We start from the raw sequence: 27,755 nt of genomic DNA, 5'->3' as shown, positions 1-27,755 counted from the left end.
AACATCCCCCCCACCCCCGAGTCCGGGCCCAGGGCGTGGGTGGGAATCGCCCCTCGGTCACGGCAGGTCCCCTCCGTGTCCCCTCCGTGTCCCCTCCGTGTCCCCGCCACGCGCACGGCCGGGGGGACGCTCCGGGGTCCCGCTGCGGCAGCACCGAGGAAATCCCAGCGGGCTCCGGCCGAGCCAGGAGAGCCGGGCTGGTGCCCGCAGCCCCCTCCTTCCTCCGCCGGTCACAAATGTCCCCCCCCGGCGGGGTTAGGACGTGTCCTTCAGCTCGGGGCTGGGCGGCTGCGGAGGGGGCGCCTCCGCCGAGGGCGACTGCATGTCCTGGGCACTGCCTGCGGGAGAGACCGGGACAGGTCATGGGGCGGGGTCAGAGCAGGGGATCAGGGAGTGATTGGGGCTGGAAAGGAGCTCCAAGAGCATCGAGTGCAGCCTGTGCATCGAGTCCGACCTGTGCGTGATGCCCACCTTGTCCCCAGCCCAGTGACCTTGGACACCTCCAGGGATGGGCACCCCAAACCCCCCTGGGCAGCTCCAATGCCTGGACACCCTTTCCATGGAGAAATTATCCCAAATATCCAACGTGGACTTCCCATGGCCGTTCCCTCTGCTCCTGTCCCTGTTCCCTGGGGCACAGCCCGACCCCCCCGGCTGTGCCCTCCTGGCAGGAGCTGTGCAGAGCCACAAGGGCCCCCTGAGCCTCCTTTGCTCCAGGCTGAGCCCCTGCCCAGCTCCCTCAGCCTCTCCTGGGGCTCCAGACCCTTCCAGCTCCATTCCCTTCCAGCCCCTCGGTGTCCCTGCCCCTCAGCACGGGATGAACACGGGAGCCGCTGTCCCTGCCCACCCCACATCCTCCCGCCCCTCCTGGTCACCCACCTGCGCTCAGGGACATCTCGGCCAGTTTGAGGGGCAGGTCGGCGGGGCTGACGCCGGCGGGCGAGCCCAGGATGTCGGGCAGGGCATTGCGCCGGCCCGTCCTGCCCGAGGATGCGAAGTCCAGCACGGGTTCCACCTCGGTCATTCTAACCCTGGGGAGGGACATCCCCTGCGTCACCCCCGGGGCACAGCGAGCTAAAGGGACCTGGCTCTGCTCCGGGCTGGGTGCTCAGGTGCCCTTCACCCCCTGCACTCCCTGTGCCCCCCAGGAGCAAAGGCAGAGCCACCCTGCAGCCCCTGGGTCTTGCCACCCCCACCCTGGCACCTTTGGGTGCTCTGATCTCTGCTGGGCACTGCTGGGAGGGGGGGGGGTCCCACCAGCCCCCCCAGCCCAGGCAGCCTTACCGGGCACCCTCCAGCCTGGCCTGGCACCGCGTCTGCCCCGTGCCCAGGTGAGGGACACCACGGGGGACAGGGATCCGTCCTGGCTGGGTCCCCTCTGGCTGTGACCTGGGGGAGCAGAGAGGGGTCACCAATGGGGCAGGAAGGGGGGTGAAAACAGAGCAGGGAGTGAGTCTGGGGGGGACAATGGGCTGTGATCCCATGGGAGCAACCACAGCACCCCCAGAACCTCCTTCATGGTGGGATTGGTGGTGGATGGATGGATGGATGGATGGATGGATGGATGGATGGATGGATGGATGATGGATGGATGGATGATGGATGGATGGATGGATGGATGGATGGATGGATGGATGGATGGATAGATGGATGATGGATGGATGGATGGATGGATGGATGGATGGATGGATGGATGGATGGATGGATGATGGATGGATGGATGGATGGATGGATAGATGGATGATGGATGGATGGATGGATGGATGGATGGATGGATGGATGGATGGGGGATGAATGGATGGATGGATGGATGGATGGATGGATGGATGGATAGATGGATGGATGGATGGATGGATGGATGGATGGATGGATGGATGGATGGATGGATGGATGGATGGATGGAGACCAGGGATGGATGGATGCAGAGGTGACAGGGATGGAGGCTGAGCACTGCCAGGGAACTGCATGGAGTCCCCAGCCTGGGGACACCACTGTGTCCCTTGCAGAGTGGCTCTTGCTGAGCCAGGCTGGCAGCAGGAGCTGGGGTGCCCTGGGTGGATGGGGGCACTCCTGGGACACCCCTGGAACCAGGAAATTTCAACTGGCACGGAGCCATCCAGATGCCAGCACTGCTGGGACCTTCTTGAGGTGTTTGCTCAGCTCTGGAAACACTTTGGGCTTTTGCTATGGGAGGTGGGAGTCGCCCAGGGGTGGGACAAGGGTGACAAAGGGGTGGCACAAGGGTGGCACAGGGGTGGCACAGAACCTGGCAGGGACAGGGGGCCCACCACCCCCCAGACCCCTTCCACTCCCCACAGAGTACAGGGACCCCAAACCACCACCCCAGCAGCCCTGTCCCCTCTGGGTCAGATGTTGGTGGCAATGCTGGGACCCGGTGCCCCCAAGCTGGTGACGGTGGGGGTGTGAACTCACCAATGTCCTGCTGGGAATTCCTGCTGGGAATCAGTGCTGGGAGTCACTGGGAGTCACTGGGAATTCCTGCTGGGAGTCACTGGGAATCACTGGGGATCACTGGGAATTCCTGCTGGGAGTCACTGCAGGGAGGACGGGCCAAGGTCCTTGGCACAGGCGCTGTGTGCACGGGAGGAGTGGCCACAGCTGCGGAGAGAGAGAGAAATAAATGATTAACCAGGGAGGTGATTAGTGATTCGTTAATTAGTGATCAGTGCTGGGGTGGCTGTGCCAGGAGGGGCAGGACCCGGGTGCTGCTCAGGGGGAAACTGAGGCACGGGGCCGGGCTGGCAGTGACAGAGGTAGGGATGGGGACAAAGGTTCCCTTTACACCTGCTCGGCCATTGTCCTCTGGAGCCACCTGCACAGCTCCAGCACGGGTGTGGGCAGTGCCACAGGTGTGAATTGTCACAGGTGTGTGAAATGTCACAAGTGTGTGCAGTCATGTGTGTGCAGTGTCACAGGTGGGAATTGTCATGTGTATGATTTGTTACATGTGTGTACATTGTCACAGCTCTGAATTGTCACACGTGTGTGAATTGTCACAGGTGTGAGTTGTCACAGGTGTGTGAGCTGTCACACGTGTGAATTGCCATGTGTGTGAATTGTCACAGGTGTGTGCATTGTCAGAGGTGTGAATTGTCACATTTTCACGTGTGTGTACACTGTCATGTGCATTGTCATAGGTGTGTGAATTGTCACACGTGTGTGCATTGTCTCAGATGTGTGTGTCTGTGTGTGTCACCTCTGGCTGGGCTGTTCCATGTGCCCATACAGGTGTGTGCGTGTGTGACATTCCCTGTCACACTTTGTGCACATGTGGCACTCCCTGACATGTCTGTGTGACAGTGTGACACTCCCTGGCACATCGATGCAGTGTGACACCCCTGCCACGCTGTGTGGCACTCCCTGTCACCGTGCCTGCTCGTGTGGCACCTCCTGGCTCCCAGTGCCACAGCCGTGTCACCTCCGTGTCCCAGAGTTTGTCCCCAGCCCCCACCTGCTCAAGGTCCCGTCCCCCCCCGGCCACCGCCTGTGCCACCACAGCAGCACCCGGGGCAGCCCGAGCCTGGCACTGAGACCCGTGTGCCATCCCCGGGGTGCCCCGCCGTGTCCCCGTGTGCCATCCCCGGGGTGCCCCGCCGTGTCCCCGGGATGTGGGGATCACACACCCGTGGGTGGCGGTGTGAGCACACGAGCACACGAGACACACGCATTGCAGGGGCTCCGGGTGTTTCAGGGAGAAATCCTGCGCGGGAAGGGCTGTGCAGGAGCCACCAGGAGGGACCGAGCAGCCACCGAGGGGATGTGGCACCTGGGGACAGGGGAGGGACTGAGCAGCGACAGGGATGTGGCACCTGGGGACAGGGGAGGGAGCTGAGCAGCGACAGGGATGTGGCACCTGGGGGACAGGGGAGGGACTGAGCAGCGACAGGGATGTGGCACCTGGGGACAGGGGGTGCTGAGGGAACGACGGACTCTGATCTCAGGGGTTCCAGGCTGAAGGATGACGAGATTCCCTGTGGAGCCCTGCGGATCCCTGATGCCGTGTACACACACGCACACGCACACGCACACGCACACGCACAACACACACACACACACACCATTCACAGATGTAGTCACACACACTCACACGTGTTCATCCTCACACACACATACACTCACACACACACACATGTTCACACTCACACACACACACACACGTTGTGAACACTCATACACAGTCATGCATGCTCACACACACGTGCACACACACATTCATACACGTGTTCACACTCGTGTGCGCACACACACACACTCACATGGCTCACGCACACTCACACCCCATGTGTTCACACCCATGCACACACACGTTGTTCATACTCACACAACACATGTGCACACACACTCACACTCGTTCAGACACACGTGTTCACACTCACACTCACACACACTCTAACACACACACACACACACACACACACACGTTCTCACACACAACGTTCTCACACACACTCACACACGTGTTCACACTCACACTCACACACATTCCCTGCCCCAGCCCAGCCCCAGGCCGGATCAGAGCTCCCCCCGCTCCCCCCGGTTGCCGCCTGCAACGCCAGGAGCCGGGAGTGCCCAGCCCGGCAGTGCCCAGCCAGCAGTGCCCAGCCCAGCAGTGCCCAGCCCTGGCAGTGCCCAGCCCTGGCAGTGCCCAGCCCAGCAGTGCCCTGCCAGCAGTGCCCAGCCCGGCAGTGCCCAGCCCAGCAGTGCCCAGCCCTGGCAGTGCCCAGCCCAGCAGTGCCCAGCCCAGCAGTGCCCAAGCCCTGGAGTGCCCAGCCCTGGAGTGCCCAACCCTGGCAGTGCCCAACCCTGGCAGTGCCCAGCCCGGCAGTGCCCTACCCTGGCAGTGCCCAACCCTGGCAGTGCCCAGCCCGGCAGTGCCCTACCCTGGCAGTGCCCAGCCCGGCAGTGCCCAACCCTGGAGTGCCCAGCCCTGGAGTGCCCAACCCTGGCAGTGCCCAACCCTGGAGTGCCCAGCCCTGGAGTGCCCAGCCCAGCAGTGCCCAGCCTGGCAGTGCCCCAGCCCGGCAGTGCCCTACCCTGGAGTGCCCAGCCCTGGAGTGCCCAACCCTGGCAGTGCCCAGCCCCGGCAGTGCCCAACCCTGGAGTGCCCAGCCCTGGAGTGCCCAGCCCAGCAGTGCCCAGCCTGTGCAGTGCCCAGCCCTGGAGTGCCCAACCCTGGCAGTGCCCAGCCCGGCAGTGCCCTACCCTGGCAGTGCCCAACCCTGGCAGTGCCCAGCCCGGCAGTGCCCTACCCTGGAGTGCCCCAGCCCTGGAGTGCCCAACCCTGGCAGTGCCCAGCCCCGGGCAGTGCCCAACCCTGGAGTGCCCAGCCCTGGAGTGCCCAGCCCAGCAGTGCCCAGCCTGGCAGTGCCCAGCCCTGGAGTGCCCAACCCTGGCAGTGCCCAACCCTGGCAGTGCCCAGCCCGGCAGTGCCCAGCCCGGCAGTGCCCAACCCTGGCAGTGCCCAACCCTGGCAGTGCCCAGCCTGGCAGTGCCCAGCCTGGCAGTGCCCAACCCCTGGCAGTGCCCAGCCTGGCAGTGCCTAACCCTGGCAGTGCCCAGCCCGGCAGTGCCCAGCTCCAGCCCTGGCCGTACCAGCCCCTCTCGCGGCTCCCAGCCATGGGGATGGGATCAGACCCTGCTCTGAAAAGCCCCACCAGGGACCAGGACCCTGGGGCTGGCTGGGAACCCAAACCCGGCGTTGTCATCACCCTGAGCTCTCCTGGGATGCAGCGCTGCTGTCCCACCGGGCTGTCCCTGCGCCATGGGGACAAAGGCCAAGCACCAACGCCTTCCCATGCTACGACCTCAGGTCTGTAACCACCACATTTCTCCTCACAGAGAAAAGCAAGGCACAATTCTTCCCAAGAATATTTCTGGGTTTCACATTCTCTGAGAGAAAGAAAACACAATTCTTATCATTTGCTGTGCCTGTGTTTGTGCCAAAGCAGAATGCAAAATGGAGATTGTTCACCCACAGTGATGGTGTTTTTGGTCTTTGGCCTGTCAGGACCAAGTGTGCAGCCCCACATTTCTCTTCAAGAAGAAAAGCAAGGCACAATTCTTCTCAAGAATATTCTTATCTCATTTGTTGTGCCTGTATTTGTGCAAAAGCAAAATGCAGTATGGAAATTGTTCAACCACAGTGATGGTGTTTTGGTTCCTTGGCCTGTCAGGGCCAGGTGTGTGTGTGAGTGTTGGGACTGTTGGGTGACAGTCACGAGATTCTGTGCAGTGTGTGCAGAGTTGAGTGCTTGGCAAATTCAGCTTAGATGTAATATAATATGATATAGAATAATATAGTATAATACAGCAATAATTAGCCTTCTGATATCAATGGAGTCCTCCTCATCATTCCTCCTTCATTGGGCCCTCATAGCACAGCTATACAGGTCCCACAGGCAATTCCAACCCAAATGGGGCAAATCCCACTGGATAAACCTGGTGAGGGAGGATTTCCCCCTCTAAGCAAGGACACTTTGGGTGGCTTAGCAGTGTCTCAGCCTAAAAACGCTCCTGGAGTCACATGGAAAGTCCTCGGGGCCACTGGCTCCTGCTTTAATGCCCCTAATGAGATAGAGGAGGGAAGGGCAGAAATAAACCTTATCCCGCTGGAGATGGGCAGGGAAGGTGCTGGGAGAGGTGGAGGGAGGAGATGGCCAGGGATGGATGAGCTCCTTGGGACAGCAGAGCCCTGCAGGAGGGCAGGAGGGTGCTGAAGGGGCAGAGGAAGGTGAAATCTGTCACAGACACATTTTATGAAAAATCCTTTTGCCAGGATCTTTTCTCCTGAGAAGCTTCAGCTTCTCCATGTTTTGCTGCTTTGGAATGTGATTTGGAGAATTATTTACCCAGCATGTGAAATTGGTTTTACTTGATGACCAATGACAGCCACCTGTGTCGAGGCTGTGAGCAGTTGCAAGATTTTCCTTTCCTTTCCTTTCCTTTCCTTTCCTTTCCTTTCCTTTCCTTTCCTTTCCTTTCCTTTCCTTTCCTTTCCTTTCCTTTCCTTTCCTTTCCTTTCCTTTCCTTTCCTTTCCTTTCCTTTCCTTTCCTTTCCTTTCCTTTCCTTTCCTTTCCTTTCCTTTCCTTTCCTTTCCTTTCCTTTCCTTTCCTTTCCTTTCCTTTCCTTTCCTTTCCTTTCCTTTCCTTTCCTTTCCTTTCCTTTCCTTTCCTTTCCTTTCCTTTCCTTTCCTTTCCTTTCCTTTCCTTCCTTCTATTCTTTCAGTATAGTTTTAATATATAATTTTCTTTTAATATAATACATATCAAAAAATAATAAACCAGCCTTCTGAAACATGGAGTCAAGATTCCCATCTCTTCCCTCGTCCTGGGACCCTCAAACACCACCACAGGACCCACCTGGAGCTGGAGCAGTACCAGGAACCCAGGTCAGGGTCACACACACCCATGATCCCCTCAGGAGCAGTGTGTCCCCTCTAATACAAATTTTTGGGGTTGCTGGGGGTGGCAGAGACCCCAAACTGCACCTGGAGCATGGGAACCACCATGGACACACTTCTGTGCTGGGATAGCAGGCTGAACTCTCCCCCAAACCAGAAATAACAAACCAGGAATGCTCCAGGAATTCAGGGCCTGGGAGGTGTTACAGGAATCCTGAGGATTCATTGAACCACAAGGATTTGCTTCTTCAGCTTCTGAGTTGTTATTGGGCCAGGAGCTCCTCTGGAAGGGGCTTTGGGGCATTTAATGATCTTGGTTTCCTCTCTCTGGGGGGTTCCTCCTGCTCGTTTAATTCAACATTTTATGGGATCTGTGCTGGGAATGCTGCAGCCTGGAACAAACCATCAAAATCCACCAGCAACCCCTTAATGCTGATGAACAGGATGAAAAATTGGAAGGATTTAGAGAGATGAAACTGTAAAATGGAGTGGAATGGGAAGGAAAGAGATGCCCCAGGTCAAAAGGGAATGGGAGCATCACCAGGAAAATGAGCCAGGAGTGCACACAGGAGGGAAACCCAATGGGCTTGGCTCAACCAGAGCCTGAGAGGCAGCAGGCAGCCCTGGAGCTGGGAGAGCAGATGGCAATAATTAAACACAGGATAAAATCTGGAGAGCCTGGAGCTCCCCAGGGAGGCAGCAGGTTCAGCTCCTCTCCAGGGAAGTGGCTGCTGGAGCCCTGGGGATGCTGAGCCAGGTGGGAATGGGCTGTGTCACCTGCCAGGGACAGCTCAGGATCCCAGGGAGAGGGAAGAAGGATAAATGCCATGCCAGAATCAGGGAATGCCTTCCCATAAAGGTGAGGCACCTCATGGATTAGAATGATCCTGTTGGAATGGGGCAGATTTGGGGTTAGATCCACCCTCCAGTGCCGGGCAGGGCTCTGTGGGAAGAGGATTTACATGTCCCTATGTGAAATCCTCATGGATCTGTGCAAGGCGACCAGGCAGAGTTTCTCCATGATGGATGGGGCCCTGGGAATTCCTCAGGAATTTCACAGCCAGGAGCTGAGGGTGTCTGAAGGGCTGGATGTTGGATTCCTCTCCCACAGGGAGCATGAGCGTTTTGCAAGGCAACATGTATTCCATTACCATCTGTATGGCAGATTACCTTTGTCAAGTGGGCAGTTTGCCTTATCTCTCTCTCTGAGTGACCACAATCACACCTCCCTTGGAGGGGACACCTGCTGATAACAGCTATGGAATGTCCCTGCATGGCTGATAAGAACTACAGCATCCCATTGGGAGATGAGAGCCCAGAGGGAGGAGCCAAGCATTCCTACCCGGATAGAATCTGGAGATTCTGCAACACCAGCACGGCTTCTGCACTGCATTGCCCAGAGGAACAGCAGCTGCCTCTGCCCCTGGATCTTCAGAGGCAGAGACTGCACCTTTCTGCAGGATCCCTGCTCCAGCAGAACCAGCCCTGACACTGCAGGAGGGCTGAGCCACAATTCCAATGGCACTGCTGCCAACAGCCTGACCCACAGGGTGTCAGGTTGGGTTCTGACTCTGCCAGTGCTGGTTTAGTTCACTGCATTGTTTATTGCATCCTTTTATTTTTTTTCTTTTCCCTATTAAAGAACTGTTATTCCTGCTCCCATATTTTTGCCTGAGAGCTCCTTAAAATTTATAGCAATTTGGAGGGTTGGGGAGGGTTTACATTTTCCATTTCTCCTGCCTTCCTCAGCAGACTCCTGTCTTTCCAAACCAAGACAAATATTGAACACAGAGGTGCAGAACAACTTTTGGAACAGGTTTTGCTCCACACAGGGAAGTGTCTGGAGAGGATGATGGTCCCTCCTGGCAGGGATGCAGCTTCCAGACTGATTCCCATGGGATGCTGGCGCCCTCCTGCCTGCCCTGGGCAGCAGGACCTCTCCAACTATGGCCTGGCATTTTCATCCCTAAATCCCCAGGATTCCAGGTGGGCCAGGCAGGAATTTGGGCCAGGCAGGAATTTGGGCCAGCTCGGATCTTGCTGTGCACCTTTGGAGTGATGGTCTGGAGTGAAGTGTCAGGTATCTAAGTGAACATGGATCCTGCTTGGAGCACCAGCAAGGTCTCCCACTGGCGTCCCCCCAGTTTTCCTCTGGCTCTTTTCCTCCCTGGCTCTTTCCCAAAGCTCTGAGGAATTGTTCCAGTGGGGTTTCTAAGCAGGGGTGACACTGGCAGCTCCCCAAAGCTCTGGCACATCCCGGTACCCTCAGGGTTGGCTCTTCCCCAGGATTCCCTTCCCAGCAAACCCTCCCCATTCCAAAGGCTTTGGACAAATGGCTCCCACTCCTTCCCTTTCTGTGGAGCAGCAGATCCCCCTTGTTGGGATAATTCCACTTCCAGAGGAATCCCCATCACCCTCTAAGCCCCCTCCTGTTGTGTCCTGCCTTGAGCTCTGACCTTCCTCTTGCTCTTGCACACTCATCCTCACAGCTGGAGTGGCTTTCCCTCTTCTCCACCACTCCTGTTTGTGCTTGGATTGGGTCACCCAAGGATTTGGGAGATGCTGAAGGGTCTCTTTGTCCCCTCCATCACCCTCACATCCCATCCCTGCTTCCTGCCTGGTCCCCATCTCTGCCTTGCAGATGGGCAGGACCAACTTCAGGCTCAGTCCCACCCCTGCTCACACACAAACCCTGAATTATTCCACCCAGGCCTCTCCTGGATCCCAGGGATCCTTTTAAAGATCAGCCTTCATCCTCTGCTTCCTTTTGCACAATACATGGTCTCACTACCCAGAGCAGCTGTGGCTGCCCCTGGAGCCCTGGCAGTGCCCAAGGCCAGGCTGGGCATTGGGCTGGCAGCACCTGGCACAGTGGCAGGTGTCCCTGGGCTGCAATCAGCTGCCATTGAAGATCCCTTCCCACCCAAACCACTCTGGCATTCACATTCCTCAATCAAGGATGGAAACCAGCACCAAAACCCATTGCAGCAAATGGAGAAAGGAAAGGAAAGAATGATTGCCTGGCTGGTTCCAGGTGCCCCCAGTGCCATTTGCCACCGGGGGTTTGTAGGCTGGCAAGGCCTGGTTAGAGAGGTTTGGGCTGTGCCAGGGTGCCCAGAGCAGCTGTGGCTGCCCCTGGAGCCCTGGCAGTGCCCAAGGCCAGGCTGGAGCACCTGGCACAGTGGGAGGTGTCCCTGCCATGGCAGGGGTGGCACTGGATGGACTTTCAGGTTCTTTCCAACCAGGGATTCTATGACTTATTTTTTAGGGTTTTTTTTCCAGCTGTAGCACTCGGAATTTTTATTTCCACACAAAACCTGAGCTGTGTCCCAGCTAACACCAGCCTAGGCAGAGCACAAACCCTTCTCTTCAGGGGCTCAGCTGGGCTTGTGGGATACTGAGACCTAAATTCCTGCTGAAGGCAAGGAGAAGGAAGGGCTCTGAAATGGGACCCCGGTAATCTCCATCCCTGCGGTTCCCGGCTCCCAGCAGGGCGGGGTGCAGGGAGGAAGGAGGGGTTTGCTCCGGGATGGAGCCGCCGGCAGAGCAGAGGTTCTGCTGATTCGCTGTCACCCACGGGGAGGATGGCAGAGTTCAGCTGTGCCTAAAATCCAAGCTGAGTCTGTCCAGAAGGGATTTCAGGCTGTTTGTATAAACTGTCCCTTCGGATTTTAGTGCTGGAAACACAAACCAGAGCAAGCCCTGCTCCAGTGTGGGAGTGAACCCAGCTCTTGTGCTCCCAGACATTTCAATCCTAAATTTCTCAGAGCAAACCCAAATTCTGCCAACCCAAATCCGGTGTCGCAGACATCTTTTATGAAAAATCCTTTCCTTAGGATTTTTCCTCCTGAGAAGCTGGGAGGCCTCAGGAACAAAATGTAAACAATGATTATCTGCTGCTGTGGAATGCAACAGGTGCATCTGTGATTGGTCTCATGTGGTTGTTTCTAATTAATGGCCAACCACAGTCAGCTGGCTTGGACAGTGAGCCGAGCCACAAACCTTTGTTATTATTCTATTCTATTCTATTCTATTCTATTCTATTCTATTCTATTCTATTCTATTCTATTCTATTCTATTCTATTCTATTCTATTCTATTCTTAGCCAGCCTTCTGATGAAACCTTTTCTTCTATTCTTTTAGTATAATTTTAATGTAATATATATAATAAAATAATAAATCAGCCTTCTGAAACATGGCGTCAGATCCTCGTCTCTTCCCCAATCCGTGAACCCCTGTGAACACCATCACAATCCAGCTGCTTCCACACTGGGTGTGCTCATACCTCATCCCACACCAGGGCTTGGTTTCCCCACAGGGCAGTGACCCCAGAGAAAATCCCCTGTGGATCCTGCAGGCCTGGGCTGGGCCAGGAGCAGCGCTCCAGAGGACTCAGCATTTTAATCTGGCACAGCCCTGCTGAGCTCAGCATCTCCCACGAGCCCACACTGGGATGAAACCGAGCTGGATGTGTGATTCCCTCTGGAGCACCTGGATTCAGCCCTGGACAGGCCTGAGCTGCCCTGATTAGAGAGCAAAGCACCAAAGGCTCAGAGGCACGAGGCCATGGGCTGACACTGCAGCTTCATCCTGCATCCCAAACCTCCAGGGAAGGGCATGGAAAACCTGGAGAACCTCAGCTGTGCTGCCCAGAGAGGGAATGGCCAAATCCCAGCTCCTCTTGCCCATCCTGAGGCCCCCAGCCCAGCACACATCACTGCTGCTCTCCATTGGGGGATGTTTCCATCTCTTTGTGCTCAGAATGAGGATTTCTGGCTTTCCCCAGCACATGGAGCAGGGTCTGGGAGCTCTGAGGGGTGAGGTCCCTGTGCCAGGGGGCACTGGGGTCTCTGGAGGAGGAAAGGAAAAAGGAAAAAGGAAAAAGGAAAAAGGAAAAAGGAAAAAGGAAAAAGGAAAAAGGAAAAAGGAAAGGAAAGCTGCTCCAGCCACTCCCAGCCAAGTGTTCTCCACCCTGTAGGCCATGACCTGTTCCAGAGCTATTCCTATTCCATCCTCCACCTTCATCAGTTAATTCCCTTTAATTAACTGATTAAAGGTAATCAGCTGGAGTGGTGGGAGGAGCACAGGAATTCCTGCTGGGGAGTTTGGGTGCCAATCAGAGACCCTACAAAGGTGCTGGGTGAGCTTCCCTTCCCCACATTCCTCAGTCCCATCAGCTGCATCCAGCTCCTTTTTGAGTCCAAGGAAGAAACACCACGGCCCCTTTGACATGAGGGGGTGGGAGCCACCCCAGCCCCATGAGATGGAGCTGGAGCCTGGTTAACCCAGCCTGGATAACATGGCTAACCCAGCCTGGTTAACCTGGATAACCTGGACAAACCAGCCTGAATAACATGGGTAACCCAGCCTGGATAACATGGATAACCCAGCCTGGATAACCCAGCCTGGATAATGCAGCCTGGTTAACCTGGATAACCCAGCCTGGTTAACCTGGACAACCCAGCCTGGATAACCTGCATAACCCATCCTGGATAACTCAGCCTGAATAACCCAGCCTAGATAACCTGGACAATCCAGCCTGGTTAACCTGGCTAACCTAGCCTGGTAAACTTGGATAACCCAGACTGGATAACTTCGTTAACCCAGCCTGGTTAACCCAGCCTGGATAACCTGGCTAACCCAGCCTGGTTAACCTGGACAACCTGGATAATCCAGCCTGGATAACCTGGTTAACCCAGCCTGGTTAACCTGGCTAACCTAGCCTGGTAAACTTGGATAACCCACACTGGATAACTTCGTTAACCCAGCCTGGATAACCTGGCTAACCTAGCCTGGGTAACCTGGATAACCCAGCCTGGACAATCCAGCCTGGATAACATGGACAATCCAGCCTGGATAACCTGGTTAACCCAGCCTGGTTAACCTGGTTAACCCAGCCTGGTTAACCGGGATAACCCAGCCTGGTTAACCTGGATAACCCATCCCTGCTCTGGGACTCAGGGGAGCCAACAGCAGCTCTGCAGCTCCGTGGGGAAGGAAGGGATCTAATGAGGGTAATTAGGGTGATTGAGCCCTGGGTAATGGAGCTCCCAGCAGAACCCTCAGCTCCCTGCTCTGACACACCACAAACTGTAATTTTGCATAACACAACCAGGTAATTTAGCACGATAAAGGTGTCACCCACATGCACAGCAGTTCCATTCCTGGCCAGGCTCAGGCTCCCTCCCCTCAGAGGGGTTTCAGCCCCAGCCCCGGGTGGAGCATCCAGGGATGGAACGGGGACACCCCCGGTTCTGTGGCTGTGGAGCCGTGGGTGGCACCGGGATGGGTGCCAGGGGAAACCCAGGGAGCTGTGGGCTGTCACAGGGAGCCAGCTGGGTGCCACCAAGCCCGTCCCAGGCTGTGCCATGCCGGGAGTGCCACGGGCTGGGTGGCACCGGAGCTCGGGCACCATGGGGGCCTCATGTCCCTGCAGGAGCTCCTTCTGCTCCATCTGCCCCTGGTGGCACCTGGGGAGGACCCTGGAGAGCGCCCTGGTCCAGCTGGGAATGGAGGAGGCTCCCAGCCCTGCTGGAGCACCGGGATAAGTGCAGGCAGCCAGAATTCCAGGGAGAAGAGGAGCTGGAGCTTCCCTGGGATCTCTGGCTGTCTGGGGAGCCCTGGGCACAGCTCTCCCAGCCCCTGGATGCCTGTGGATCCTTCCCACTGCAGCTCAGCCCAGGGGAGGTGGGAAACTTCCAGGGCACCCAGCTCTGAGGCAGCAACCCCAGCCCGGTGATCCAGATGTTTCCCTGCACCGAGGTGGGAGCAGCACCAGGAGCCTCCAGCTGCCACCACCACCCTGTGACAAAACCCCAGCCCCGGGAGCTGGCAGGGAGGGCACCAACAGCCAAGGAGGGCAGAAATCCGTGCAGGGGCTCTGGGATCAGAGGCACGGCTGGAAATCTGGGATGGAGCAGAGCCAGTCCCAACGGGCCAGGGCTGAGCCAGGAGCTGGAATTGCCATTCTAGGAGCTGGAACTGCTGTTCCAGGAGCCAAGGGAGCTGGAATTGCCATTCCAGGATCTAGAGCTGCCATTCCAGGATCTGGAATTGCCATTCCAGGAGCCAAGGGAGCTGGAATTCTCCTTTCCAGGAGCTGAAATTGCTGTTTCAGGAGCTGGAATTGCTGTTCCAGGAGCCAAGGGCAGAGCAGGGCCGGGTCCCCCTCCTGTTCATGGTTCCAGGTCCCCCAAGGTCTGGAGCACCACCAGGGCTCCTCCAGGTGCCCCAGCAGCTGAACCCCGAGGAATCCTCACAGCCAAACCCCCAAAGCAGCCCCAGAGCATCCCAACTCTGCCTCCAGCATCCCATTCCGGGCAGAAACGCTGGGATTCCCTCAGTTCCAAGTGAGGATCGGGCTCTGCCTCCACCTTTCCCCTCCCCCATCTCCTGCTTTGGGGGAAATTGGTGCTGAGCTGAAGGGTGAGGACAGGGGACAGTGGCGGGGCTGGGACCCTTTGTGACAGCGAGGATGGGGTGGACACCCCAAGGTCACGGGCTGGGAGCAGTCGGGGTGAGCAGGGGACATCCTGCCTGTGGCACCTCCTCGGTGGCACCACCACCAGCCCGGGGACAGCAGCCAGCTCCGGGGACCAAAGGGACCCGATCCAAGCATCTGCAGGGGCGATCTGCCAGGCGATGCCCCGGGGCGGGGAGGGGGGGCTGGCCCTGGGGAAGCCCTTTCCTCCCGCCGGGAAGCGCCACAGGAGCGTGGCCGTGTCCCTGTCCCTGCTCGGGGTGCTCAGCCCCGGGGGCTCCCCGGGCCCAAATCCCCTGGGAAGCTCCAACCCGGGGGCTGAGGCTGGAGCTGGGGTGGGGTAGAAGCGGTGGCTGAGAGGAGAACAAGGCGTGGGGAGGGTGGAGGGGCAGCGGTGGCCCAGGACATGCAGGGGATGGGTGCCAGGCTGCCACAGAGATGCCACCATATGGGCTTATCTCAGTGCTCACCCTGGAACAGACGAGCCTTGCTCGGTGCCTCAGCACTGCCCCCCAAATCCTCCCCTGAGCCCCCTGGCTCTGGAGGGCGGCACAGACACCCCAAGTCCTCGAGAGACACCCCAACCCCAGTGCAGCTGCTGCCAACTTCCACCCCCCAAAACCCCATCTGTCCCCGAGGCCACCACCACCCCTGACCCTCCGGCCTCTGCTCCTTCCCAGGGGGGTGCCCGGGGTGGGAACCTCCTTTCAGGGGTGGGCACCAGACCCCAGGGTGGGCACCAGATCCCTCACCCCAGGGAGCCTAGGGCACCCTCCACGGAGGCCCAGAGCCTCGGTGCCACCTCGTCACCTGCACCCAGCAGTCCCCAGCCGCTCACCTGGTGCCGGCGGCGATCCCGGTGCCGAGGCCGGTGGTGACGGGGACACCGAAGGTGATGCTGCCGCCGGTGCCGGGGGCGATGGGGATGTCGGTGCCGGGGGCGATGCCGGTGCCGCTGTTGATGCCGATTCTGGTGCCGGAGCCGGTGCCGATGGTGATGCTGATGCCGGTGTCAGTGCCGGTGGTGATGCCGGTGCCGGTGGCGATGCCGGAGCCGGTTCCGATGGTGATATCGGTGCCGGTGCCAGCCCGGCCGCCGGGGGAAGGATGCTCTGCGCTCGGCAGCAGCCGCAGGGACGCCTCCGGCTCCAGGCGGCCCTGGGGCACCGGGGCCGAGCCGCCGCCGCCGCCGCCCGCCCAGCGCCGCCGCTCCCGCCCGGCCCGGCCCCCGCTCGGCGCGGGGGGGACCCAGCGCGGCCCCGCCCGCCGCCCCCCCGCTCCCCCCGCCGCCGGGGCCGCCCCTCGCCCCCCCCGGGCTGCCGTGTCCCCGCGTCCCCCCGCGCTCACACACACACGGCAGGGAGGGAGCGCTGTGACATCCCTCGGGTGCCCAGCTCCGCATGGACCCCCAGCCCGGCGTGGCCGCCAGCCCTGCTCGGGAAATGGGAAATTTCGCTCCGATTTCCTCTGGGTTCGGCTCCCCAGAGCCCCCCATGGGGGTGGGTGGAGGGGGCTCAGCTCCCCCACCGGGACAATTTGACCCCAACCCACACAGCTCCATTTAGTGCGGCCAGAATCAATGACAGGCTCCCAATCTTTGGGGGGGGGGGGGGAAAAAGAATTAAAAAATCCGTGGCTGCACCCGTGTGGCGGGTGGGGGAGGGGGCGGGGGGCTGGGAGACCCTGACTGCGGCTGGAAATGCAGCGGATCACGGCACGGCCCCGCTGGGCACAGCCTGGGCACGGAGCTGATGCCACCAGCTGCTCCTGGCCTGACTCCGGTGCCACCTTGAGCAGGGGACACGGCCAGCCCCGAGGGTGTGAGATGGGGGTGAGAACCCCTGGGTCAGGGCAGAGAGGTGCGGGAGGCAGAGCGGGAATTAAAACCGCCTGGAATTCCAGCCAGGAGCAGTGACCCCCTCCCAGCGCTTCCATCGGCGTCCCTGCCCCTGGGAAACGCGTGGGGTGCGTGAGAGGCTCCAAATGTCCCTCCTGGCCCTTAAGGAGGCTGAGGGAGCGGGGTGTGCTTTGGGAGGGACCCCGCTGGTGATGGGGTCCCCATCCCTGCAGGGGGACGCTGCTCGCAGCAGGAGCGGGGCTGGGCCGTGATCCCAAATTCCCGTCTCTGGCCGAGCTCCTCTGGCCACCGATGGCCACGGGCGATGCTCACGCCCGGAGCGCGGTGTCCATCCCGCCCCTTCCCCTGGAGCGGTGCTGCTGCCCCGGACGGGCGATGCTCCCCCGAGCCCCGCGGTCACCAGCGGGCCAGGGGACAGCGACAGGCGCCGCCAGGACACGGCCGGGGCTCGCATCTGGTGCCCCCGAACCCCAAAACCTCGGCAGGGGCTCCGGCAGCCAGGGGAGGGGGACACGGGTGGCAGGGCCCGGGGGGGCGACACGGGTGGCAGTGCCGGCTCATGGTGGGGACACCGGTGGAGGTGGCCACTCACGGTGGGGACACGGGTGGCAGTGCCCTCTCAGGGTGCGGACACGGGTGGAGGTGCCATGCCCAGGATGGTGACATGGGTGGCGGTGCCCGCTCAGGGTGTGGACACGGGTGGAGGTGCCGTGCCTGGGATGGGGACACGGGTGGCGGTGCCATGCCAGAGATGGTGACAGGGGTGATGGTGCCCAGTCAGGTTGGTGACACGGGTGGCGGTGCCATGCCCGGGATGGTGAAATGGGTGGTGGTGGCGGTGCCCGGTCAGGTTGGTGACACGGGTGGCAGTGGCGGTGCCCGGTCAGGTTGGTGACAGGGGTGGCGGTGCCATGCCCGGGATGGTGACACGGGTGGCGGTGCCGGTGCCCGGTCAGGATGGTGACACGGGTGGCGGTGCCATGCCCTGTATGGTGACACGGGTGGCAGTGGCGGTGGCCGCTCACGGCGGGTCCGGGCTGTGGCAGCTCCAGCGCGGCCGGCGGGGAGCGGAGCCTTCGCCAGCCGCTATTTTTAGCTGCTCGCGCTCCGCTTTCTCCTTGACTGTCTCCCCTCGCCGGAGCAGTGTCGGGCCGAGCAGCGGCGATGTTTATCCTGCCTGGCACCCGATCGGATGTGACACCGCTGTGGCGGGCTGAGGGGACGGAGGGAGGGAGGGGGGATGATGCGGGCATAGAAGGGACGGGAGGAGAGCCCGCTGTGCTTCGGAGCACCTTGGAGAGTTCTCCCTGTCCCTGGTGGATGCTGTGCCCCGGGACAGCTGAAGGGCAGAGCATCCATTCATCCGAGGCTGAACAATTCCCCTGCCGTGATCCTTTGGGATGGCTGGGGTGGGGGAGCTGGGGAAACTGAGGCATACCAGAGGTGTGTCAGTGCCTCCATATCCTGCCTGGGCGGTGCTGACATGGAATAACCTCTCCCAACCCTCCTGCATTCAGCCCAGAGACCCAGCTGGAGCTCCCAGAACTTGGGCACAAACCCCAGAGATCCAGGACAGAGGCTGAGAAGGGAAAAATATTCAAAAAATATTCCAAAATGATTCCCTGCTCAGGCAGCTCCCACTGGGAGCTGGCCCAGGGCAGGGCTGTGGTGCTTGGTGCTGCCCCTTGGCTGCACTGTGCTCCCTCTGCTCCTCCAGCTGCTGCTCTGGGGCTTTGCAGACCTTGGGATCTTCTGCCCAGGGTGCTCCCAGAAGGATGAGCTGGGCCTAAAATCGTTTGTGCCCTCCTGAACTTTGGGAGAGCCCTGATTGATCCATCAGGGATGTGAAGTCACTAAGGATGGGCTCAGACTGCTCCCTGCTCTGCTCTGCTCCAAATCCTATTTCCCCCAAAACCCAGGATCCAGAACTGGGAGAACATCAGTCTGGAAGAATCTATTCTCCTCCTGCTGCTGCTGCTGCCCAGCTGCTTTATGCCCCTGGGGCAGGATGGTCAATGATCCCCACGGACCCTGGGGCTGCTGCAGGGCTGGGGCAGCTCCTGGAGGCAGCAGGGAGGGAGCAGAGCTGTTCTCCACTCCCCTGCCCTGCACTGCGGGCTCTGATCTGGGCTAAAAGTCACTGCTGGGGAGAGCAGCCCTGTGCTGTTCCTCTTTTAGATGCACCTTTGTGATTTCCAGCCTCGCTGAGTGTGACAGTGTTCACAGGGGACTGAGGATGAGGGAGGAGATGAGGATCTGACTCCATGTTTCAGAAGGCTGATTTATTATTTTATGAGATATATTACATTAAAACTATACTCAAAGAATAGAAGAAAGGATTTCATCAGAAGGGTGGCTAAGAATAGAAAAAGAAAGAATGATAAAGGTTTCTGTCTCAGACAGAGAGTCCGAGCCAGCTGACTGTGATTGGCCATTAATTAGAAACAACCACATGAGACCAATCACAGATGCACCTGTTGCATCCCACAGCAGCAGATAATCATTGTTTACATTTTGTTCCTGAGGCCTCCCAGCTTCTCAGGAGGAAAAATCCTAAGGAAAGGATTTTCCATAAAAGATGTCTGTGACAGCTGAGCCCCTGCGTGCCTGCTGGGGACAAGGTGACGTGCAGGGAAGGTCACTCCTGAGCCCAGGGGCTGCGCCAGTGCCTCCCTTAGGGGCTATTTTGGGACGTGGGTCACAGGGTTTGGGGACCTGCAAGTTGTTCCCTGGCTGGGGGCTGGGACTTTCCATGAGCTGCAGCAGGACACGGCCCTGAGGCCACCCTGGAGGGATGGAGGAGGCTCCTGAGGGATGGACCTGCAGGAAACACCCTCAGGCCTCAGGGAAAACCTTCCTGCCTGTGAGATCTGGGGGGCAAAGGCAGCCAGAGCATTTCCTTGCCTGCAGGATTTCAAAGCAGAGGGAAAATGCCAGCACAGAGCTCCCAGGGAGAGGATTTGTCACCAGGCAGGCTGGGGCGTCACACTGAGCAGAGTCTGGCCATGTCAGACTGCAGCAGTGCCCTTCCCAGGCACCCTCCGTGCTCCAGGACTCTGCCATCTGCATCCCCGTGTGCTGCTCCGCCCTGTCCTTCACAGGGCACGGCGATTCTGCAGCTCCATCTGCCCCCAGGACATCAGGGAGCTTCTGCAGATCCTCCCCCCTCAGTGTGAGCCCCGCCCAGAGCATCCTGCCCCGCTGGGGGACAGCACACGAGCTGCTTTTCCTGATTTATCCCCTAGTTCAGGCTGGCAGGGCAGCTGGAATATCTGCAGTGAGTTGCACAGGTCTTTGCTGCTCATCTGCAGCCTCGCTGTCCCCGGCAGAATGGAAAATTTCAACCAAAAGAATGATTTGTTGCTGTTTTTGCAGCAGCAGAGGCTCCCTCCTGACCCAAAGGTGAGGTGGATCCCAGAGCCAGACCCGACCCAGCCCCAGGCTCATCCTGCTGCCAGCTCATCACAGGAGCTGGGGAAAAAGGGGCACTGAATGACTCAAAGTGCCTCTCTTGGGGCTCAGCCACCAAAATATTCATCCCCTGCCCCGGTGGACCAGCAGAACGTGCAAATTATTTCTGGGAATTTGCTCAGGAAAGCACCTCGCCTGTGCATTGGCTCTGGGGTTGGCTGGAATCCCACAGTTCTGGGCACAGCCTGGGCTGCACGGGCAGGAGCGAGCCCAGGCAAGGTCAGGACAGCTCAGAGCAGCACGGGAGGGGCAGGAAGAGCTGGGATGGGGTGGGATAGGGTGGGAAGAGCTGGGATGGGGTGGGATAGGGTGGGAAGAGCTGGGATGGGGTGGGATAGGGTGGGAAGAGCTGGGATGGGGCTGGGAGGAGCTGGGAGGGGGTGGGAAGAACTGGGATGGGGCTGGGATGGGATGGGATGGGAAGAGCTGAGATGGGGTAGATAGAGCTGGGATGGGGTGGGAGGAGCTGAGACGGGGTGGAAGAACTTGAATGGGGCTGGAAGAGCTGGGATGTGCTGGGAAGAGCTGGGATGCGGCTGGGAGGAGCTGGGATGGGGCAGGATGATCTGGGATAGGGAAGGAAGAGCTGGGATGGGGTGGAAGAGCTGGGATGGGGAAGGAAGAGTTGGGACGGGAGGAGCTGGGATGGAGTGGAAGAACTTGGATAGGGTGGGAAAAGCTGGAATGTGCTGGGAACAGCTGGGATGGGATGTGAAGAGCTGGGAGGAGCTGGAAAGGGCTAGGAAGGGCCAGGATGGGGTTGGGAGGAGCTGGGATGAGGCAGGAAGAGCTGGGATGGGAAAAGCTGGGATGGGGTGGAAGAACTTGGATAGGGTGGGAGGAGCTGGGGTGTGGTGGGAAGAACTGGGATGGGGTTAGGAGGAGCTGGGATGAGGCAGGAAGAGCTGGGATGCTGTGGGGAGAGCTGGGATGTGATGGGATTTGCCCTGTTCTTGCTTTAAGGGGCCAGATCAGGGCGGCGATGGGAGCGTTGGGAGGAAAGGTGTGCTGGAGTTAACCGAGCAGAAAGGCAGCATCCCCAAAAAAATGTGTTCATGGGCAAAACCAGGAGCGCTCAAATCCATTCTCCATGCTCCAGTAACTCGCAGATGCCTGGATGGGGATGTGCAGCCTCACAAACACCTCCCAGCTCGGGGAGCACCTTGTGCCTCCTGCCTGGGCACACAGGGGACAGAGCTCGGGGGTGTCACCAAACCCAAAGTCTTGGGTTGGCTATATGATGCTTTTATCCCCAACAGTCTGTTCTGTTTATGCTGAATAATGAGTTTTGCATCTTTAATCCTTGTTGCAGAGAGTGAAGCGGGGAAAGAAGAAGCTGCAGCTTGTTTTCAGACACTGCACTCACTCCTCCACATTCCTGCTCCTGGACTGTCCAATTCTGACCCCTGAGAGCCCAGCTGAGCACAGGGATGCTGCAAACCGTCCCAAAAACCATGAGGAGCCTCCAGGTGTGGGGACAGGGTGGTGCTGGAGATGAGCTCTGCCCTCCTCCAGCTCCCGCAGCCGCGGGGATTTGTGCAAAGCTCCCAGCGCCCGGCCTGGGCTTTTTTTATCCCTGGCTGCTCTTACGTTGACATTCTTAGCTGTGCCACTGGCTCCAGCGCTGCTCGCTAACCCCTTTTACAGGCGGCTAAATATAGCCCAGGCAGCCAAGCAAAATCTGCTCGGCGCGGCCACGTGGGGCTCGGCTGAGCCGGGGGGGCTCTGCCAGCACCGGGGGGACAGCGCCAGCCCCACGCCAGTGGCATCTGTCACCCCGTGCTGGTGGCATCTGTCACCCCGCAATGCCCCAGGTGACCGCCGGCTCTCAGTCCCTTCTCCCCGCCCTGGGTTCTGCTTCCACCCTGGTGCTCCTGCACATCTGGAGCATCTGGAGCTGGTTAGGATCCCTGATCCTGGAAAAACACGATGGGAAACACCGCTGACTGCTGTGGGTAACAAAGAACAGCCCTGGGAGCCCATCGGGTGTAGGCAGCAAACCCCAAATGCAGGGGATCATCTGCACCCCACAAAGGCTCTGCAGGGCAGGCACAGGGCTGGGGATGGGCTCAGCTTGGCTCCTGCTGCTCTGTCAGACGCAGGGTGGGGTGTAGGAGCATCGGGGGTAGCATGGTCAGGATGGACACAGACCAGAGATCTCTGCAGCCAGGGCTGGAACTTGTGGTTTATTGCAGGGCCCTGCTGGGAGCTGCCAGCCACAGCTCAGAGCAGGCTGAGAGAAGAGAGGGGGAGAGAGGGTGAGAGAATGAGAGAGTAAAAGGGTTAGAGAGCGAGGTTCCCATTACAATACCATAAATCATCTTCTCTGTTGAATATTCTCATTCTCACTGACCAATCTAGTACAAGATACAAATCCTACAGCATTTCCATACAGCCTAGAAGAATCATTACATTCCCACACTGGGTTACATTTTAAACCCTAAAAACTCCTCTTTGGGCCCTTCTGCCAAGCTGGCAGGGTCTGCTCTGAGCCTTGGGCCTGTCTGCAAGCAGAGGGGATTGTTTGATCGAAAGGGGATCACCTTCAGCTGGCCATGTCATTGTTTTCCAGTTGTTCAGTAACTGAGGGATCTCAAAGCTTGCTTTCATTTCAATCTCACTTATAGTTTCCATATTCTCAAAATCTTTTGCCAGACAATCATATTTATAAGGCTTTCCTGTTTCACCTTCCTCAACAGTGGGGAGGGGACCCCCTAATCCCCAAGGCTGGGATGGGCCTGACTGCAGCTGGGGGCTGAGGGGAAGGGTCCTGTGTGCCCTAAATGCCACCCCAGAGCCCCATGATTCCAAAGGCAGGGCAGCCCCACAGAGCAGGGGTTTGTCAACCCCAAACCCATCACCCCAAATTGTACCTTGTGCCCTGGCTGCATTTCCCTGCCTGACCAGTTCCTGCTGGATCCATGAGCTCATTAAGTAGACTCTGATCTAATTGTCTGCACGCCGCCACTTGTGGGGTTTTCTTTTTATTTTCTCTTTTTGGTTTTAACTGGCAAGAAGGAGGTGAAAGGTCGAGCAGAGGAGTCTAATTGGATCTCCATGGCTCATTAACCCTTCTCCAAGAGGGAGAATCGTTCAGGCTGCAGATGAAGAGGCTCAAAACCCACAAAGCTCTCCCAAATTTCCATCGCCACGGCATTGCCCTGGTCCCTGTGCACCCAATGGAGGTGTCCTGTCAGCCAGGGGACGTGGGGAATGTAGGGAGGGGCTCAGGGGAGGGAGCTTGGGGGAAGGCTGGTGACTTTGGGTGGCTTTGAGTGGCTTTGGGTGTCTTTGGGTGATATGGGGCAATGTTGGGTGACACTGAGTGGCTTTGGGTCACTTTGGGTGACCATTGGGTGATGTTGGGTGGCTGTGGGTGGCTTTGGGTGATGTTGGGTGGCTTTGGGTGACCATTGGGTGACGTTGGGTGACATTGGGTGACTCTGGGTGACTTTGGGTGGCTTTGGGTGGCTTTGGGTGACTTGGGTGGCTTTGGACACCAGGAAAGAAAATGGAGGGGCTCAGGTCTTGAGGATCTAAGCAGGAGCGGGAAGGGAAGGGAAGGGAAGGGAAGGGAAGGGAAGGGAAGGGAAGGGAAGGGAAGGGAAGGGAAGGGAAGGGAAGGGAAGGGAAGGGAAGGGAAGGGAAGGGAAGAAGCAGCTCCTCCTGTCAGGTGGACCAAGGACACCTTCAGAGCAAGGTCTCACCCTGCTGCTTCCTCCTGCAGGGTCCCCACCCCGCCACCTCTGGGACTCAGATCCTTGGGGAATAAATCATCTCATGGTGGAGTAATCCCCCAAATTTTCCAGCCCATGAGAGCCCCAGTGGCTGTGGCAGCCCAGAATCTCTGCTGTGACACCGCCATCCATCACCTGGCAGGCGTCTGGGCACCGCCAGCAGAAAGACAAACAGCATCTGTCCGAGCTCAGCGGGGAGGCACTGCGGCTTTCCCAGCCTGTCCCTGTGTCTGGGAGCCCAGGACAAAGCAGGATTCTGTCACTGTAGGACACAAATAACACGATGCAGACACGCTGCTCTTTTCAAGGTAAAAGGGACATTTCAATTTCTGACTCCAACATTTATAGATTTCCAAAAGTGACAGTGGATTGGAGGGTGGCAGTGCCACCTCTCCAATGACACTGGACAAACCAACAGTCCATCACATTTCTCCTCTTTCATAAAAGAATGCAAAACAATAAATTATTTTCATAAAGGGTGTGAGAAAGTTCATTACAAGATTGTAAACACCAGAAGGCTTAGAAATCTTTTAAAAGATCAGGGTGACAGGATTCAAGGACAGCATTCCCAGCCCTTCACCCCCCTGGATGGGAGGGGCTGTGGGGAGAAGACCCCAGCACATGAGAAGGGACAGGTTTAGTGACAACCCCTCAGCCTCTGTGTCACCCCAGTGGCCTTTGAGACATCTCAAACCGCAAAAGTTCCTTGAAGAGGGCCATGGTTGCTCAGTGAGTTTGCCCGGAGCAATGCCAGGGGGTGGGAAGGCTGTCAGAGGGCTCAGAGGGGTTTTTGGGGCTCCATCAGGCTCCTGTGCTGGGCGGCTCTGCAGGGCTTGGTGCCCCAGGGAATGGGCACAGCCCCGAGGCTGCCTGAGCTCCAGGAGCCTTTGGACACTGCTCCAGGCTGGGATTGTTGTGGGTCTGGGCAGGAACAGAGCTGGAATTGATGATCCTTGTGGATTTCCAGCTCAGGATATTCTGTTATCCACGATTCTGGGATTTGAGATGTTGTTGGGTGCAGGGAAAACTCGGGGCTCAATATGAGACATCAGCAAGTTCCGTTTATTGAAGAGAGCATCAGACACTTATACAGCAAGTAATAAGTTTATGAATATTCTGTAAGCCAAGCGATCTATTGGTTAAACTATACCATCAACTCTTCTTCATTTTTTGGGCTTACACTCTCTATTTCTCACAGCTCTCTGTCTACTTGTTATCATACTTAGCTAGGCCCAAGGACACGCTATCTTGCAGGTGCAGGACTTGGAACTAGCCACAGCCTTGTACTTTTCTAATCTCTAGTCAGCTAAAATCTCAACAAGATGTCCTGGGCTGGGAAGACAGGAGGGTCCTGGTGGGTGAAGTGAACAACAAAGGAGCTCAAGCAGGGAAGGCTCTGCAGATTCCTGCAGTGCTCCTCCTGAAAATCATCCCCTCATTTCCCCTGGTGTGAATCCCAGCTCCTGTGACCCTGAACACCCTGGCTGGCTGTAATTAGAGGCCCAGCAGTTGCCTGTTTCTCCCGTGTGTGTCTCTGTTTATCACACAGCAGCTTAGTGGGAAACCAATTCCCCGCCTGCCTCAGAGCCATCCTCGGGCCAGGGACAGGGGGTGTTTCCATCTCAGCCCTTTGCACCCACCCTGCCCATGCCAGCCTGGCCTTGTGCCTGTCCCCACTCTCACCTGGGGGCTTCAGACCCCGGGGGGGGGCAGCAGAGTGAGCAAAGGCCCCTGGGGGGCTCCGTTCCTGCCCCTCCTTGCAGCACAGCATGGGGAGGGGACCCCCAAGGCTGGGATTGCAGCCTGACCCTGAGGGGGAGGGTCCTGTGTGCCCTAAATGCCACTCCAGAGCCCCCAGCATGCCAAAGGCAGGGCAGCCCCACAGAGCAGGGGTTCATCATCCCAAACCCATCACCCCAAAATTGTTCCTTGTGCCCTGGCTGCATTTCCCTGCCTGCCCAATGCTTTGGAGAGCATTTCTGGGTTTAGCTGCTTCTTCAAATGCAGTCCCAATGATTAATTATTATTAATTGCTCTAATATAGGTTTATCCATGACAAGCAGGGCTCGGGAGCAGCAGGATTCCTGCTGGCTGCACCATCAGCTAAGCTGGTATTGTCCCAGATACAGTCACATGAGAGGGTTTGTTTTTCCAGGCATCCCTGGCAGGCTGCTCCAGGCCCTGCTCCCCCAGCCCTACAACCCCATGGGGGCAGAAATGGGGACCTGAGCCCTCATGAACCTTATTTGAGGTTTTGGGAGCCCTCATGAATCACACCGGGGGGAAGATGCCTGGGGGATGCTGAGGGATGCAGGAGAAGCAGAGGGGAAAAAAAAGGAGTTTTCTTGGATCCAGGGATGCTCCCAGCAGGCATGGCTGAATGCAGCCCCCTGTCCTGTAGTAGTGTCAGGGGGTAGGATGATCAGGATAAACAGAGACCAGAGATCTCTGCAGCCAGGGCTGGGGACTTGTGGGTTATTGCAAAGGGCCTGGGTGCAGGGCCCTGCTGGGAGCTGCCAGCCACAGCTCAGAGCAGGCTGAGAGAGAGAGGGGGAGAGAGGGTGAGAGGGTGAGAGAGTAAAAGGGGTAAGAAAGCGAGGTTCCCATTACAATACCATGCATCTTCTTCTGTGCTGAATATTCTCATTCTCACTAACCAATCTAGTACAAGATACAAATCCTACAGCATTTCCATACAGCCTATAAGAATCATTACATTCCCACACATTACATTACCAGATTTTAAACCCTAAAAACTCCTCTTTGGGCCCTTCTGCCAAGCTGGCAGGGTCTGCTCTGAGCCTTGGGCCTGTCTGCAAGCAGAGGGGATTGTTTGATCCAAAGGGGATCACCTTCAGCTGGCCATGCCATTGTTTTCCAGTTGTTCAGTAACTGAGGGATCTCAAAGCTTGCTTTCATTTCAATCTCGCTTATAGTTTCCATATTCTCAAAATCTTTTGCCAGGCAATCACATTTATAAGGCTTTCCTGTTTCATCCTCCCCAACACTGTTCCTGAGCTCTGGTGCCACCCCACATTTCCCTGAGGCATGAGGTGAGACTGGGCCCGTCACGGCTCTGTCACCTGTGACACTGCTGTCACAGGCTGTCACAGTGCTGCTCTCACCCAGCCCAGGGTGCCTTTGCTGCCCAGAGCCCCTCCCGGGGAGGGGACATCGACACTGGGGCACCGGGGGCTTGTCACAGACATCTTTTACGAAAAATTCTTTCTTTAGGATTTTTCCTCCTGAGAAGCTGGGAGGCCTCAGGAACAAAATGTAAACATTGATTATCTGCTGCAACAGGAATGCAACAGGTGCATCTGTGATTGGCCCATGTTGGATGTTTGTAATTCATGGCCAATCACAGTCAGCTGGCTCGGACTCTCTGTCCAAGCCACAAACCTTTGTTATCATTCATTCCTTCATATTCTATTCTTAGCCAGCCTTCTGAGGAAATCCCTTCTTCTATTCTTTTAGTATAGTTTTAATGTAATATATATCATAAAATAATAAATCAGCCTTCTGAAACATGGAGTCAGGTCCTCGTCTCTTCCCTCATCCTGGGACCCCTGTGCACACCGTCACAGGGGCTGACGCTGGGGGTGGTGGCAGCCGGGTGGCCTCTGGTGGGGGACAGCGCTGCCAGGCGCTCCGGGAGCGGCAGGGACAGAGCGCGGTGACCGTCCCGGTGTCCGGCCGTGCCTCACTCCGGCACTGCCATCTGCTGGCACCATCAAAGGGACCAGGGGACAGCGGCGGGGGAGGGACTGGTCCCTCCAGGGTGCGTG

General features: G+C 57.9%; 1 protein-coding gene across 1 annotated transcript; it reads right to left on the bottom strand.

Annotated features, from left to right (window-relative positions):
- Window positions 1-229: 229 nt before the first annotated feature.
- LOC132083776 (cAMP-dependent protein kinase inhibitor beta-like) lies at window positions 230-15,930 on the bottom strand. The gene is made up of 5 exons (XM_059488660.1): window positions 15,740-15,930; window positions 2,434-2,619; window positions 1,285-1,389; window positions 880-1,031; window positions 230-338 (listed from the first exon to the last, which is right to left on the bottom strand). Exons 4-5 carry the CDS (start codon window positions 1,022-1,024, stop codon window positions 256-258), a joined length of 228 nt encoding a protein of 75 aa, XP_059344643.1. The 5' UTR covers window positions 1,025-1,031; window positions 1,285-1,389; window positions 2,434-2,619; window positions 15,740-15,930; the 3' UTR covers window positions 230-255.
- Between the last annotated feature and the right edge of the window lie 11,825 nt (window positions 15,931-27,755).

This window comes from Ammospiza nelsoni, chromosome 25 (genome assembly GCF_027579445.1).
Source record: "Ammospiza nelsoni isolate bAmmNel1 chromosome 25, bAmmNel1.pri, whole genome shotgun sequence".
Classification (NCBI taxonomy): domain Eukaryota; kingdom Metazoa; phylum Chordata; class Aves; order Passeriformes; family Passerellidae; genus Ammospiza; species Ammospiza nelsoni.
This window is presented reverse-complemented; position numbering and strand designations above follow the sequence as displayed.